The sequence below is a fragment of the Amborella trichopoda genome, chromosome 7 (assembly GCF_054954075.1).
Source record: "Amborella trichopoda isolate Santa Cruz 75 chromosome 7, AtrichopodaSantaCruz75HAP2 v2.0, whole genome shotgun sequence".
In the NCBI taxonomy this organism is placed as follows: Eukaryota; Viridiplantae; Streptophyta; class Magnoliopsida; order Amborellales; family Amborellaceae; genus Amborella; species Amborella trichopoda.
The window spans coordinates 17,644,328-17,660,448 of NC_142342.1; the positions used below are offsets into that span (position 1 = coordinate 17,644,328).

A 16,121-nucleotide genomic window follows, 5' to 3' on the forward strand; every position below is an offset into this window, starting at 1 on the left:
AATCACTCATTTCTACTTTCACTCATTTTTTTTGTCCCAAGATTTCATGCTCCCTTGCGAGCATTACTATCCATTACCCCCTCAAATAAAAATCTAGGAGAACTTTTAGATTGAATAGCGACTGCCTAAATTTAAAGGGTAAGATATAAGTGCTAGAGAACTCATTTTTTTTTTTTTTTTTTAAATTTTAAAAATAATCGTGTAGCATTTCTTCAAATGGCTTACAAAATTTCAAATTGAAAAAACAAAAACCTTCTAATAGATCTAATACTCAAGGAAGTAGGAATATATGGTATGTTATGGAGTATCATAGACAAGCTGCTCTTTTTCACCTTACTTTTACAAAAATGAGCCCTTCCCAGCACCTGCCAAGGCCCGTGGCCCTGTCCGGCCTCGGCAGAGGACCGGCCGAACTATACTGAGCCCTTCCAAGCAACTACCAATGCCCGAGGTCCTGTCCGGCCTCGGCCCGAGGACTGGCCGGACCGGGCCTTTGGCCGCCCTAATTAGGTCTGAGAAAATGTGTCCTATAGCATTTGGCGGTAACGCATCCATGAACACTTTTCAATTTTAGCAGGGTTGCACTTCTACGTTTCGAGAGAGAGACAGAGAGAGGGATGAAGGAAGAAGAGGAATTCGCCTGTCCGAGCGAGGTGTTGGGCAAAACAACGGAGTTGATTGCAGGAAGCGGCACTTATGTCTCCCCTCTTTCGATTACCATTCGCTCTTCTCTCTTTGTACGCCGCCACATTCTTCCGGCCCCTCCCAATGCCGATCATCAGGTCCCTCTCTCTCTAGACCTGCTTCTCTGCCTCTTCACCACCCCCTCTCTCTCTCTAAAGCATGCACTCGGAAGCTTGCGTCTCTGCTTTCGATAGGTCCTCTCTCTCTCACGCTTTGGTGCTTTTCAGAAACCCGCCATCGAAGTTGTGCGTCACAAGGCCCATGAATTGGTTCCTCAACCTGGCTCCATTGTCATTTGCCCTGGTAAGCTTCCCCTATTCCTTTACCCCCTCTCTCACTACTATCTTTCAATATGAGTTCAGATGCTTCTTATATTTGAATGCTTTAACAATTTCAGAGTAGAGGCTGGTATTCTATGTGCTTGATTTACTTAAAAGTAGAGTTATATGTTATATGAGGATTAATTATTTGATGTTCGTTCACCTTGAGGGTCCCCAAATATGATTAATCTTTACCTTAATAAGCTAATTTCTAATACAAGTACGAAACACCATTTTCAATTTCCTTTCCTACTACGAGAAAACAAATGGAAGCCTTCCAGGGGAAGGTTTCATGACTTGATGGCTTATAGTCATTTTTAGGTCTATGGAGGATTGCATTTTTACTGCTTGAACTAATGGCACAATGACTGAATATCAGTAATATGACAAAGGATGTAGGGGTTATATTATCTTTTGGACTTTTTATATTCTGGGAGACCTTCCCTTAAATGTCTGCTCCAACATGGGCAGTTTTCATTTTAAAAGAGTAGGATAACTTATTGGGGTTTGCATTTATGCATCACAATGGCTATGCGCCTTGTCTTTATTTGAATCTTTTAGTTTGAAATGAGTATGATCTAAGAAAGGGGATGACCTTAAACTTTTTCTTAGCCCATCCCAAGCTCAGGTAAAAAGGGTGGGTTATGTTAAGTAGGCAGTCAACATAAAACTTTGCCAAAACTTCTCATGAATCTGGGATATATGATAACTGGTTCAAGTAGAAAGCTAAAAAAAGGCAAGGGGTAGGCCCAAAAGGACATGGTTGGAAGTAGTGATAAAAGATATGGGGACTTATGGGTATGATCCTTAATAGAGTGGAATGGCGGACCAAGATTTGTGTAGCGGATCCCAATTAGTTGGGAAAAGACCTTGATGATGATGATGATTTAGAATAAGTAATGCCTTTATCCTGTGGATTATGGTCGAAGTTTTCAACTCCAAATTGAATATATTCTCTAAAACTTTTTATGATAAATTGGAAAGTTTCTAAGCAGTGTTTCAAAAAAAGGATCGCCCAACGCCTAGACGGCCGCCTGGACGGTCCAAAAAGCCTGGGCGCATCGCCCTAGCCTAGGTAGCAAAACTAGGTGGTGGTCTCTGGGCAGCCACCTGGGCGCTATGACACCCGCCTAGTTTGTTATTAATTATTGTTTGTTTTGTTTGGTTAGATTTTGAGAAGTCACTATATACTCTTGTTAGTGATCATTTTCTAAGTCACCATATACTGAACATTGTCTAAGTCACTATATACTCTTGCTAATGATTTTTTTCTTGAGCTGTTCTTCTTCGTAACTGATACTGATTGTTGGCTATGCATTGCATGGCATTGGAACCATGTCAAACCCATAGAATGGGAATGGTTGGTCATTTAGTTCTGCACTTTAGGTAATCTTATTTGGCGTGGACTTTCTCAAAAATTTTATTAGTGTGGGGCTATGATATCTTTTGGTCGGTCTTTTTTCTAATTTCTTAGAAACTTAAAATTTCATTGCATTGAATTGAGAACTATGTCAAAAACAAATGAGATTGAAGCTCTTCACTCCTTGCAAAGTTTGTGTGTGCTAATTGGTTACTGATACATATTTTCATCAAGAAGTGGTTAAAGCACCCACAAAACACACTATTTTACAAGTTTGGTTGAGCTTGGTATTTTCAATTTCATCTCGCTTACAAACCAGTGGCATTTTGTTGGTGCGCTAACTACAAATTGGGATTCTAAAGAAGCACCCAAAGCGACCACCTAAACCACAAGTGGTCCCTCATCTGAAAGCAGTGTTTCAAGAAGCGCTAGGCGGCACCTAGGCGGTCGGGGGGTCCAAGCCGCCCAGCGCCTAGGCAGGCGTCCAGAACCTCGGTGGCTCAGTAGAATTTTTTTTTTTTTGGTTTTCTCTCTCTAAAATAGCCTCTAATGGGTTTTAGGTTTCAAATGAGCCTAAAATTCATAATTTTGTCCCTTTAGTATTAAAAAAATGACCTAAAAATACCCTCAAAGAGTCGCATTTCTGCCCCTAGGTGGGGCACGAACCCTAGGCGGGTTCCTGGGTGCCTAGGCGGGCGCCCAGGGATATCTGCCTAGTTTGGCCGCCAAGGCCTGGGCGATGCACCTAGGCCTTCTGAACCGCCTAGGCGGCCTAGGCGTTGGGTGGTCCGCTTTTCAAAACTATGCCTAAAAGGCCACCCGTAAAGTTCCAGTTCGCGTTTTGGGGCGACAAGCAAATGAGGCCGAAGTTTTGAAAGCTGATTATTAGTTATATGTCCTTTGCAAGCAAAGAAAATGTTGCAAGCTTGTGTTTATGATTTTCTTAACTCTCTCCTTAGGAAAGTTTTCACCCTCTCTTTTATGCAAAGTTAAGTCTTATATGTGGCATGACTGGTGGTCTTTTAAATGGTCACAGCTCTAAGATCCTCATATCCTTCATGTTATCTCTCTTCACATAGCTGTTCTCAGAAAAGTTCATTAGCTCTAATAATATGACTGTTTCTTTCTTACTTAGGTTTTTTCACATTATGGATGATGTAGGACCAAGGCCCGTTGGCTCCTACATGAGTGGGACATGCGAAGTGGGCTTAGGAAGTAAGGTTAAATGATTGGATTGGGAGTTCTCATTATGTTGGGATTTAGGAGCTCTAAAGGGTGTACGTTTCCTAAAAAGCTTAGGACAGCAGGGTGTTGAGGTATTGAGGTCTCCTAGATTGAATAGGACTGGGGGTTTCAATGTCTTATTAGGTAGGGTTAAAGGTAAGGTGATAGGGAAGGATTAGGTACAATCATTGCAGCAACTAATGTTAGGTTAGAAGGTGTTAAGGCGGTTGAAAAGTTGCTAGAAAATTGCAGGTCCAGCAAATGTGATTGAAAAATTTGAAGGGAATGGGGCGAGATTAGAGCCAATTTAGGGTTGGAAGCTTATGGTAGGTGATGAGTTTTTGAATTACAGCTTACGAAGAAGTGATTTGATGAGGGATGAATAGGGTAAGGAATTTGGTTATGGGGGATTTTGGATGGGGATGTACACAAGAAGGAAAGAAGACTAACTTGCTGTGGAGATTTTCCCAATCTTAAGCTAGAGTTATAGAATAAATTTCTCGACAAAAAGAGCTGAGGCGCCTCTCCTTGACGTGAATGAACCACTCCCCCAAAGATGGCCTCGTGCCACCAAAAGAAAGAACTCAAATTTTTGTTCTTAACTTCAACTGAATGGCCTATGGCTTGGTACACCTATTTCTAGGATTATATTCCCTGCAATCTTACTTGGCGTAGATTCCAAGTAATCTTTAGACTTCCTAAACATTCAAAATTTTCTAAATTAGGAAAGGCGATCCTTTATAAATTAGGGCACTATTCCCTTTACAAAATATGGAAGGTAACATCTTTTAGAACTCTTCTATCGAAAGAGGAAACTAGGGCTCTTTGAGAACTTTTCCGAAAAATAGGAAACTTCTGTAAATCCTAAATTGGAAAGAAGAAACTTACCACAAAAATCAGAAGGACTCATACATTCCTAACTAAATTAAACCTTAACCTAAATAGCTAGTCAACTTCGTTTTGTAATTAAATATTTCACGTTACTTCAGGCCACAATTTGGGGCTCAAGATGCCTGAATTAGGAAAACTCCATAGAGTTAAGGGTGGTAGATCTTAAAGAAATCATTCATTCTAGCTTTGGACGACTGCAAATGGAGAGGGGAAAGTTTATGCCCTCTCGAAGTGGTCGCATCAACTGATATAGCAAATACCATCCTTCTGAAAATAGCCTGCCTCCCTGGGATTACATGCCTTGGCACCAATGCCTATCTATGAAAGTTATCTAACTGAACATTGCTAGACCATTTGGCAATCCCAACCTGGCATATTTCACTATCTCTGATTATGTGCATCCCTCTTTGAAAGGACTCATTGGTGTGTATAAAAGCTTTCTAGGCACTTGCATTTATCCTTGTTGAACCACGCTGCATACCTTTCCTAAAAATATTTTAGCTGGTTTTGACATTTATTTATATGGTTTGGTCATGATTTCAGCAAAATTTTGTACGGTACTAATATTAGGAAACAGAGGCATTCAAAATTTTAAAGATTTTAAAATTAGTGGGACAGAATGTTAGGTAGTCAAGAAACAACATACCCATAAGATGAGTGTAGTTGAGATAGATGAGTGACAAGACAAGAATGAATATATTTTGGAATGAATATATTTAGGGGAGTGTAGGTGTGGCTTCAATAGGCGATAAGACGGGCAAGGGGAAGGCCCACTGAAGTAGTGAGAAAAAATATGACAACTTATGGTTTTATTGAGGGTATGACTCTTGATAGAGCAGAATGACAGAACATGAGCTGGCTCCACAGAGTTGGGATAAGGCTTGGATGATGATGATGATGAAGCTTTTTCAAATGTTTGCTTCTTCTCTCTCATGCATTCTTTGAGGCTCAAGTTTGCTTTCTATTACGAAGCCTTTCATGTCTAATTACTGCAATTCAGGCTTACTGGATTTCCTGATACCTCCACATTAGAGCTTCTTATAATGATCTGTCTTTAGATGGTTGAAACAATAAATTGAAAACATGGAAATTTCTTGCCTCAGTCCTTTTAATCCTGCTTAAGTTAATTATTAGCTTGAAGTTTATGATTTATCCTTGGGAAGGTAGCATAGTGATCTCCCATGCATGCTATGGAATGAAATTTTGAGAATTAGGTTAACCTATCTGTGCAATTCTCTGCAAAGGAGTTTCATTTTCAAAGATTTCCCAGTCAAAATTGAGGGTTTATTTACAATTCCAACCTAGTTAAAATGGACTATAATGAAAAATTAAAATGGGAATTAAGAATACATTTATTTTTTATCTGTGTAAGATCATTTCTACTTCAAGGTTCTACTTTTTGGACTGAAGTCATGTTTATGGATCAATTCTGCTGAGATATCTATAATTGTAATCTTAATAAAATGCCAGAATAGTGGACTTGGATTTGTTTGAGGTCTTTTCGTAGCTATATCTCATGCAAAGATCCATAATAGGTTCTTTACAATATATTCAGGTTTAAAAATAAGGTCATTTCTAGATATGATCTCTTTATGCATCTTAAGAAGCATCTGGTAGAGTTGGCAAGCTCTAGTTTAAGCCCTAACAGGGCCCATTTCCTTAGATCAATTTTTGATAGTGGATGAAAGCATTACTTTGTATATAAGAGATCATTTTCGCTTCGTGTGCAATATGCTCAGTCAAAATCAATAGGATCTGCCTGATGTAATTCAGATTCATGAAATTCGCTGAAGCTTTGAAAGGGATTTTCCCAGGGATTTGGTCTTAAACAAACAATTTGAAAGAATATTTTCAAAACACAAAATATTATCTACTTCCGCAGAATATGGTCGCTAAATCTTTTCAATGATTCAATAAGTTTTCCTTCTTTAATAAAACATCTTTAGTAAAATACATAACGTAATCCTTAGCGAAAAATGAAAAGACGTGGGCATCCTCACTAGTCTAGGATGTGTGGGCCTCACGTCCCACACCCACATGTGGAACGCCCCTTGACCTCTCACATGGGTCCCACCATGCCTTAAAGATTTTTGAAAATTACGAGAACAAACTTTTAAGGGTTTTTCAATGCTTAAAATGATTTTAAAAATTTCAGAAACTTTCTAAAAATCACAAATATTTTTTATAGTGAAACAAAATTTCTAGAAGTGGGGTAGAACCAATAGGTGAAGCAAAGTGACTGTCTGTGTTCTCCACCAGACCCAGTAACCATTGTTATTGACTGTCCTTGACCCAAGTCTCATGTAGGAGCTCATGATTGACTCTTCAATGTTGGCCAATAATGCTGGAATCACAATCTCGGAATATGGATTAGAAGTTCTCCCTTAAGAGGAAGTCACACACATATCGTTATAGTGCAAGGGGGACTCTCTTTATGCACATGTACATGTATCCCTTTGAAGGGTTTCTTCTCGATATATAGCTTTGTCATATGTACATGCGTTGCAGAAGGCCTTCACTCTTACAGGCTCACATTACCGTATAGGAGACTACAAGGTTCTCTTGGCCTACAAACCATCCATGGGCATCTCTTCTACCTCAACATGGGATAACTCTCTAAAAATCCTCTAAAACCCTCTATGGTAGTGCCATATGTCTAGGGGAAAAGGTTTTAGATGTGACCTAGCCATAGACTACCTAATCCTACACCAATTAACGAACACATACTCCCACTGAAGTATATAATCCACTATATTATATTATTTACATGTTCTCATAGGCTTTAAAGCCACAAAACCCCAACACATAATAGTTGGAAGCTGGATCAAAATGATTAAGATATCTTCTATCTTTTGTTACATTTGATGCTTCCCTACATCATGGAATTTGTTAGGTATTGATAACCATAAGCTTTATGTTCTGTTATTTATGTATATTTTTTATCTTTATAAAAATGCATTCAGGACCTAAATTTCTTGCACTTGCTATTTCTTTTCTTCTTATGATTTGCATCACAGCTAAATTTTTCTTGTTAAAAATAAATAACTGTGTTATACACTTTGGCTCCCTTTGGCAGGTAACGAAGGTGATGGCTAGAGTGGCTTCAGCTGATATCATGTGTTGGACCAAAGTCTGTCAGAGAAAAATTTACTGGAATGATCAGGTAAGTTATGGTGTAGTATGCCAACATTTGTTTTATGCATACCCACTGTTTCATGTGTTAAGTCCTAGTGCTTAGTGAAACTCCAACCTTAGCTCAGTATTATTTTCATCTTCCTTGTTTAATGATCGTTGAGTATGCCTTCATAGCTTGCTAGTTTTGTATTTTATTTATGATTGCAGTTCTGGCTGGATAGGGTTTATCGTTAGTTTGTTGTCATCTTGAAAAATTTGAACTTTGAAGAATGTTAGGATATTTATGATTCCGAGTTAGAAATTATTTTGGGGAAATAAGCATCCTTTTGGGGTTTGCCATTCATATTTTTTATTTGATTGATGGTTTAGTAATTCATTACTTCATTGGATACACATGTAAGCATGTTAAATTCGATCGATGTTATAGGATTGTGCTAGTCCACTCGGCTCAGATGAGCTACTCGGCCTATGAGCGAGGCCAAGTTACCCCAAGTTGTGTACACACCTTAGGGTATATGAAAGAATTCCAAAATATTGTAAAAAATATGGGATTGTTCGATAATTTTATTTTTTATTTTTATAAAAATATGATTTGGATATTTTTGATAGAGATTGGTGAGTGTTTTTGCCATAATCCCTATTTTTATACTTTGAATTTTTCAAAAAATTTTCTATACTTTCTAAAGCTTATTTGGTGAGTGTTTTTTCCATAATCCCTATTTCTATACGTTGAAGTTTTCAAAATTTTTTCTGTACTTTCTAAAGCTTATTTGGATCTTTTAAGGTTGCTTTTGGTTTTATTTTACCTTTATCACCTTTATTTTATTTTATTTTTATATTTATCTAGGGCTTTTTGGCCCTGTGTAAGACTCGGCCAAGTCCACTCAGAGCATTTATATGCGAAGTTACAAACTTAATACATTTAGATGTATATATCTTTCTGACGCAAAATTCCTGCCTCCCAAAACCTAGAGCATCTATATTTCTCAAATACTTTTGTCTACAAATATGTGTCCTTACATTGAGAACTTGATCTTGATTAGCCTCCTTTGGCCATTCTTTTCTTACCAGGTTGGAGGTCCTCTCTTGGGTTAGACTTGCACGGGTGATCACAACCATAAACCAGAACTCACCTGGTTTTTGCTTCCAATTTAGATCACATTTACGATCTAGATCACCGGCTTCTTATATATTGTGTCAGTTTTAGGTGGTTGCAAGTCCAAAGCCATGATACTATTATTCCTTTGTGTAACCCTAATTACTTCTTCCAACTTCCCCGCTGGCCTCCAATTATGTTGGGTTGTCTACCCATGATGGGAGAGGAATATGATGATGATTATGGCTTCATATGCCTAGTCTACGTATGTCACGTCCCAAGAATTTACAATACTGATATTCTTGAGATGTGACAGTCAAAACATAGATACATCTCTTGATAGGACAAATTTATCGTGGCGAATTCTTACAAAGTAACAAAAGACAACTACAATATCTTCCAGAGTTGATCCTGACGAGCACTCAAAATGAAACCGCAGTTATCCTGAAAAAAATGTTTACCATAATTTGATGAGTTTGGCTACTCAATAAGTGATCATCATAATCCTAAAAATAATCATGGTTGAAAGATATCAATATTTTCAAAAAGGAGATCTATTAACAGAAATGCATTAACAGTTTCACTTTAAAAAATGCATAATTAAGTATAATCCGAATAATTGAAATGTATATAATATTTTAACGACAGTGCATAATTCAAAGGATTTCATAAATTACCCTACTGACATCCCAAGTAGGTCACCTATATACCCCATCAGTGTCCTCCCTATCGGCGTCCTAGATAGGTCCACTTAATCCCTGCAGGTCCACTTATACCTCACCGGTGTACCGGATGAGTCCACTTAATCCCTACCAGCGTACCGGATAGGTCCACTTATACCTCACCGGCAAACCGGATGAGTCCACTTGCATACTTAAAGTATTTCTAAATCTCTTTAAACATTCGAAAGCAGCAATATCATGTACTCAACATATCACTGAAATTATTAATATGAATTTCATTGAAACCATTAATAACAATCACTTTCAATAACATTTAAAAAATAACCAGTCAAATATTTTGGGTTCAAATTTAGAAAGGTAGCAGTTCGTAAAGACATTATAGCATAATTGCCAATCTAATATGTATAGAAAAACTCTTATAGAAATTCAAGAATACGAAATTATCACAATTTATGGGATGTTAATTAGCAAATAAAAATTTCACAGATAATGCTATAATCAATTGCAAAAATATCAGTTTTCAAATAATAGGGCAGTCATTTGCACATGAAATTTGAAAAGTCTAAATATTCAAAAACAAAGTCTAAATATTAAAAAACAGTAGAAAGAAATCTCACAATTTTACTAAAAGCAGAAATATCACCTTTATTTTTAATAATTTTACAGTATCTAAAATTTTCTAACAATAGACAAGAAAAATAAAAGAATTTACAACATTTAAGATTTTTAACATAGATAAAATATCACAATTTTATTAAAAAGATTATTTTTCAAAATAATGAGGTCACTTGCGCATAAAATTTATCGCGCTTAAAATTCATGATAATAAGCAGAAGTAATTATTTCATTTCATTTTAAAAGAACGGATTATTTTTCAAGACAATGAAGTCACTTACTTAAAATATTTGAGAGGGAGCTTCCGATAAAAATTCGGCTAAAGAGAGAGAGAGCTCACTGCGTTTCGACTAGAGAGAGAAAGATTTCAAAAATTTTCTAGGGTGGGAGTCCTCGCCTCTCCTATTTAAATTCTTAAGATACTTTATTACATTATCTTATTAAGTTGCACCTCATACATGAGGTGTAACAATTATATTACACCTGAACGTTTAAAGCCCACATTCACTAAAGGACGTGGCAAGGCAGCAAAAACTTAAACCAAAAGCTTTTGAAAGTAGTGATGGTCCTTAATGACCATCATGCTCATATAGACCATCACTTATTAAAAGTTTCCTTTTTTTTTGAAATTTTAGGATTATTACATTTTTTTCTGTGTCAATCGAGTCAATGGGGTTGCAATTTGAGAAAATCCTTCTATAAATTTTATGTAATATTCTGCCAATCTCAAGAAGCTTCGAACTTCAGTCACATTACTTGGTTGTTTCCAATTAACAACGGCTTCAACCATTGAAGGATCAACTGATAGACCTTCCTTTGATATGACATGTCCTAAAAATGTCACTTGTTCATGCTAAAATTCACATTTACTAAGTTTGGCATACAATATATTTTCTCTTAATATTTGCAATACCATTCATACATGCTGCTCATGTTTCTTCTGATTCTTGCAATAAATTAAAATATCATCAATGAATACCACAATACTGATATTCCTGAGATGTGACAGTCAAAACATATATACATCTCTTGATAGGACAAATTTACAGTGGCGAATTCTTACAAAGTAACGAAAGAAAGTTTAAGCACGATTACAATATCTTCCAGAGTTGATCATGACGAGCACTCAAAATGAAACCGCAGTTATCTTGAAAAAAATGTTTACCATAATTTGATGAGTTTGGTTACTCAGTAAGTGATCATCATAATCCTAAAAATAATCATGGTTGAAAGATATTAATATTTTCAAAAAGGAGATCTATTAACAGAAATGCATTAACAGTTTCACTTTAAAAAATGCATAATTAAGTATAATCCGAATAATTGAAATGCATATAACATTTTAACGGCAGTGCATAATTCAAAGGATTTCATAAATTACCCTACTGGCGTCCCAAGTAGGTCACCTATATACCCCATCAGCGTCCTGATGGGTCCACTTAATCCCTATCGTCGTCCCAGATAGGTCCACTTAATCCCTGTAGGTCCACTTATACCTCACCGGGGTACCGGATGAGTCCACTTAATCCCTACCGGCGTACTGATAGGTCCACTCACAAATTCGACCTTTGAATCTTAGCAAATCCTCACTACATATAGAGAATTCGTCTCTCTTTCTTAGCTTCACCTCTTCTACAATTGTTATAAGCTGAGGGTCTTTCTTTTGTACGGATTCGCACGACGTACACTTTGGATCGACTGGCCCAGTTGTACATTAAGGAAATAGTGCGGTTGCATGGAGTTCCGGTCAGTATTGTATCGAACAGGGATACTCGGTTTACCTCTAAATTTTGGGCTAGGCTACAGTTAGCCATGGGGACGAAACTCACCTTTAGCATTGCCTTTTAACCCCAAACTGATGGACAATCGGAGAGGACCATCAAAACCTTGGAAGATATGCTGAGGGCCTGTGTCATTGACTTTACAGGAAATTGGGATGAGCATTTACCCCTGATTGAGTTTGCTTATAATAATAGCTTCCAAGCCAGTATTCATATGGTACCATATGAAGATGAGGTTGGTGAAAGAAAGCTTTTGGGGCCAGAAATTGTCCAGATAACCACAGATTAGATAACATTAATTCTAGAAAGGCTCAAGATAGCTCAGAGTCGGCAAAGAGTTATGCCGATAATCGAAGGAGAGATCTTGAATTTGAGGAAGGTGATCGAGTTTTCCTTAAAATCTCACCAATAAAAGGCATTATGAGATTCGACAAGAAAGGAAAGCTGAGCCCACGTTACATCGGACTATTTGAAATCCTGGAAAGAATCGGAGGTGTCGCTTATAGACTTGCTTTACCACCCGAATTGGCAAACGTCCATAATATCTTCCATGTATCATCACTACGAAAATATCAGCCCGACCCATCCCATATCTTGAAATATGAACCCTTACTGATCAGGAAGGACCTATCCTTCATTGAGCAGCCAATTTTGATACTGGATAGAAGGGTACAAGTGTTGCACAACAAGGAGATTCCTTTGGTCCTTATATTATGGCAGTACCATTCAAGAGAGGAGTCGACTTGGGAACGAGAAGACGACATCAGAGAAAAATATCCCTATCTTTTTCAATAATCAGGTACAAAAATTTAGATGATTAAATTTCTTCAAGGGGGGAAGAATGTAATAATCCTAAAATTTCAAAAAAAAAGAAAAGAAAAGGGAAACTTTTAATAAGTGATGGTCCATATGAGCATGATGGTCCTTAGGGACCATCACTACTTTCAAAAGCTTTTGGTTTAAGTTTTTGCTGCCTTGCCACGTCCTTTAGTGGACGTGGGCTTTAAACGTTCAGGTATAATATAATTGTTACACCTCATGTATGAGGTGTAACTTAATAAGATAATATAATAAGGTATCTTAAGAATTTAAATAGGAGAGGCGTGTACTCCCACCCTAGAAAATTTTTGAGATCTTTCTCTCTCTAGTCGAAACGCAGTGAGCTATCTCTCTCTTTAGCTGAATTTTTATCAAAAGCTCCCTCTCAAATATTTTAGGTAAGTGACTTCATTATCTTGAAAAATAATCCGTTCTTTTTAAAAATGAAATGAAATAGTTACTTCTGCTTATTATCATGAATTTTAGGCGCGATAAATTTTATGCGCAAGCAACCTCATTATTTTGAAAAATAATCTTTTTAATAAAATTGTGATATTTTATATATGTTAAAAATCTTAAATGCTGTAAATTCTTAGAAAAATAAATTTATTTATTTATCTTGTCTATTGTTAGAAAATTTTAGATACTGTAAAATTATTAAAAATAAATGTGATATTTCTGCTTTTAGTAAAATTGTGAGATTTCTTTCTATTGTTTTTGAATATTTAGACTTTGTAAATTTCATGTGCAAATGACTGCCTCATTATTTGAAAACTGATATTTTTGCAATTGATTATAGCATTGTCTGTGAAATGTTTATTTACAAATTAACATCCCATAAATTGTGATAATTCCGTATTCTTGAATTTCTATAAGAGTTTTTCTAACATATTAGATTGGAAATTATGCTAGAATGTCTTTACGAACTGCTAGCTTTCTAAATTTGAACCCAAAATATTTGACTGGTTACTTTTGAAATGTTATTGAAAGTGACTTTTATTAATGGTTTCAGTGAAATTCATATTAATAATTTCAGTGATATGTTGAGTGCATGATATTGCTGCTTTCGAATGTTTAAAGAGATTTAGAAATACTTTAAGTATGCAAGTGGACTCATTCGGCTCGTCGGTGAGGTATAAGTGGACCTATTCGGTACGCCGGTAGGGATTAAGTGGACTCATCCAGTACGCCGGTGAGGTATAAGTGGACCTGCAGGGATTAAGTGGACCTATCTGAGACGTCGATCAGGATTAAGTGGACCCATCGGGGCGCTGATGGGGTATATAGGGTAATTTGTGAAATCCTTTGAATTATGCACTGCCGTTAAAATGTTATATGCATTTCAATTATTCAGATGATACTTAATTATGCATTTTTGAAAGTGAAACTGTTAATGCATTTTTGTTAATAGATCTTCTTTTTGAAAATATTGATATCTTTCAACCATGATTATTTTTAGGATTATGATGATCACTTACTGAGTAGCCAAACTCATCAAATTATGGTAAACATTTTTTTCAAGATAACTGCGGTTTTATTTTGAGTGCTCGTCAGGATCAACTCTGGAAGATATTGTAGTCGTGCTTAAACTTTCTTTTGTTACTTTGTAAGAATTCACCACTGTAAATTTGTCCTATCAAGAGATGTATATATGTTTTGACTGTCACATCTCAGGAATATTAGTATTGTAAATTCTTGCTGCGTGACAACATAGCTTTGCATTCTTTTGATGGCTTGTTTGTTTCAAGGACCTTTGTAACAAACTGTGCATAGCTAGTTACAGAATTTGATATGAAGTGTGCTTGTGAAAGGGAAAAGCACAGTCAAAGAGGAGTAGGTGGGTTTTGTGGAGAAGACAACTCAAGTCATTCTCATTCCTAAGAAAGGTATTTATATAGGTCCCATTTGGAAGGCTGAATGTTTCCAATAAGCATGGGAGTAATTTATGAATGGGAAAAAACCTTTTTTTTTTCCTTTTATTTTTGTACTCGGTTAGGGGCATTTTGATGGTGTTTTGTTGATAAGCAGGTTACAAAATTCTGTATCCCTAGAATAGTGGAGTGGACCAAACTGAGCCATTTTTCACTCCTAAATTGGAGGGAAAAAGAATAACGTTTCCCAAAACTTGATTTGTCCAAATGGGCCATATGGTACAATTAGGCCTGTTAGCCCCCCTTATTAATAGAAAATAATAGTTCTAGCCCAAACTAGGTACCAGGAACCTAGGCATGTTCGTAATTGCCCTCTCAAATACAAAAAGGTAATGTGTCTTTAATCAATAATTAAATTCCTGATTCACCCTGATTTACAACCATATAAATATTACATCACTCCCACCCTCTCCCCTCCCATATCTGATGTGGCCATGTGCAGAGCATCAGTTAATTCACTAGTTAGGCACAACGTTGGTGAGTCATGGCCTTTGTGAAGAGGTATTTTGTTCTTGTAGACTCTCAATTCCTCTTGATCATTTGATATAGTCTGTTGTTAGGTTACTTCGTCATACATCTGTTTTATAGCCCTCCATGCTGATCCTTCTTGGTCCTTCACCCAGGCCGTTCAACTTTCATGGTGGCATCGAGCTATGCAAGAGGACCTTGCAAGTCTTGATTTTAATAACACTTGTACTCCAGTTTCTTTGCTTATTGGGAAGCAATCCATTGGCTGCAAATGAACTTATAAGTTCAAGCAAATGTTTGATGGTACGCATGACAGAAACAGGCGCATCTATTGCCACAGTATGCGTGGGGTTTGACTCTGATGAAACAATTGCGCCTGTGGCAAAGTTGATTATGCTTTGTACCTTGCTGGCTCTCATTACTGCTCAAGAGTGGACAGTGAGGCAGATGTTGTTAAGGAATGCTTTCGGAATGCTGATTTATGGAAAGCTGTATCCATGAGGCAACCACAAGGCTACACTTCTCTTGTTTTCACCTTTGGCATGCAAACTTTGTGAGGTACTTTATGGTCTCAGGCAGGCACCTTGGGCACGGTTTGATAAGCTTTGCTACATTATCTACTCTAATGTAGTGACACATGGTGGTTTGCATCCTGCTTATTCATATGAAACTCTAAGCATGATATTTGCATGCTTCTAGTGTATTGATGGTATCTTAGTTTCAGGCATTGATATCCATGGCAGTAACAATGTGAAAGCGCAACTTCAGGGCTAATTTAAATGGAGGATGGTAGTTTTCTACTTTCTTTGTCTTGAGATTTTGGTAGCGCTCAGGTTCTAGACTCACAATCTTGCCTGCTTTACCTGCCTTCTTGAACAGAAGAGCATAGATACCTTGGAGTTGAATGTGAAACAATTTTGCCACAATGATGACCCTATTCTTGATGCTACCACCTATCATCAACTTGTGGGCTCCCTTGTGTACCTTACCACAAATGACCTGACATCGCACATTTCTACACATTGTCAGTCAGTTCGGGTCTCTGATCCGCACCATCCACATATTGCTGTCCTTCAGTGGGTTGTCTCATACATTTCTGAGGCAATTTGTCAGG

At 37.0% G+C, this 16,121-nt stretch overlaps 1 protein-coding gene across 4 annotated transcripts in view; it reads left to right on the forward strand.

The window, feature by feature from the left end:
* The first annotated feature begins 296 nt into the window (after positions 1–296).
* The window catches only part of LOC105421190 (exosome complex component csl4-like), a 36,465-nt gene continuing 20,640 nt past the window's right edge, over positions 297–16,121 (forward strand). Inside the window, exons 1-6 of one of the 4 annotated variants that reach the window (XR_016059955.1) lie at positions 297–782; positions 912–987; positions 7,556–7,642; positions 14,420–14,494; positions 14,982–15,040; positions 15,163–15,565. Coding sequence is in view for 3 of the 4 variants with exons in the window: in XM_088872840.1 (XP_088728966.1) it covers positions 697–782; positions 912–987; positions 7,556–7,642; positions 14,420–14,494; positions 14,982–14,993 (336 nt within the window). In the remaining variant the exon portion in view is untranslated. The other 3 variants (XM_088872840.1, XM_020671576.2, XM_011627609.3) reach the window with 3 other exon arrangements.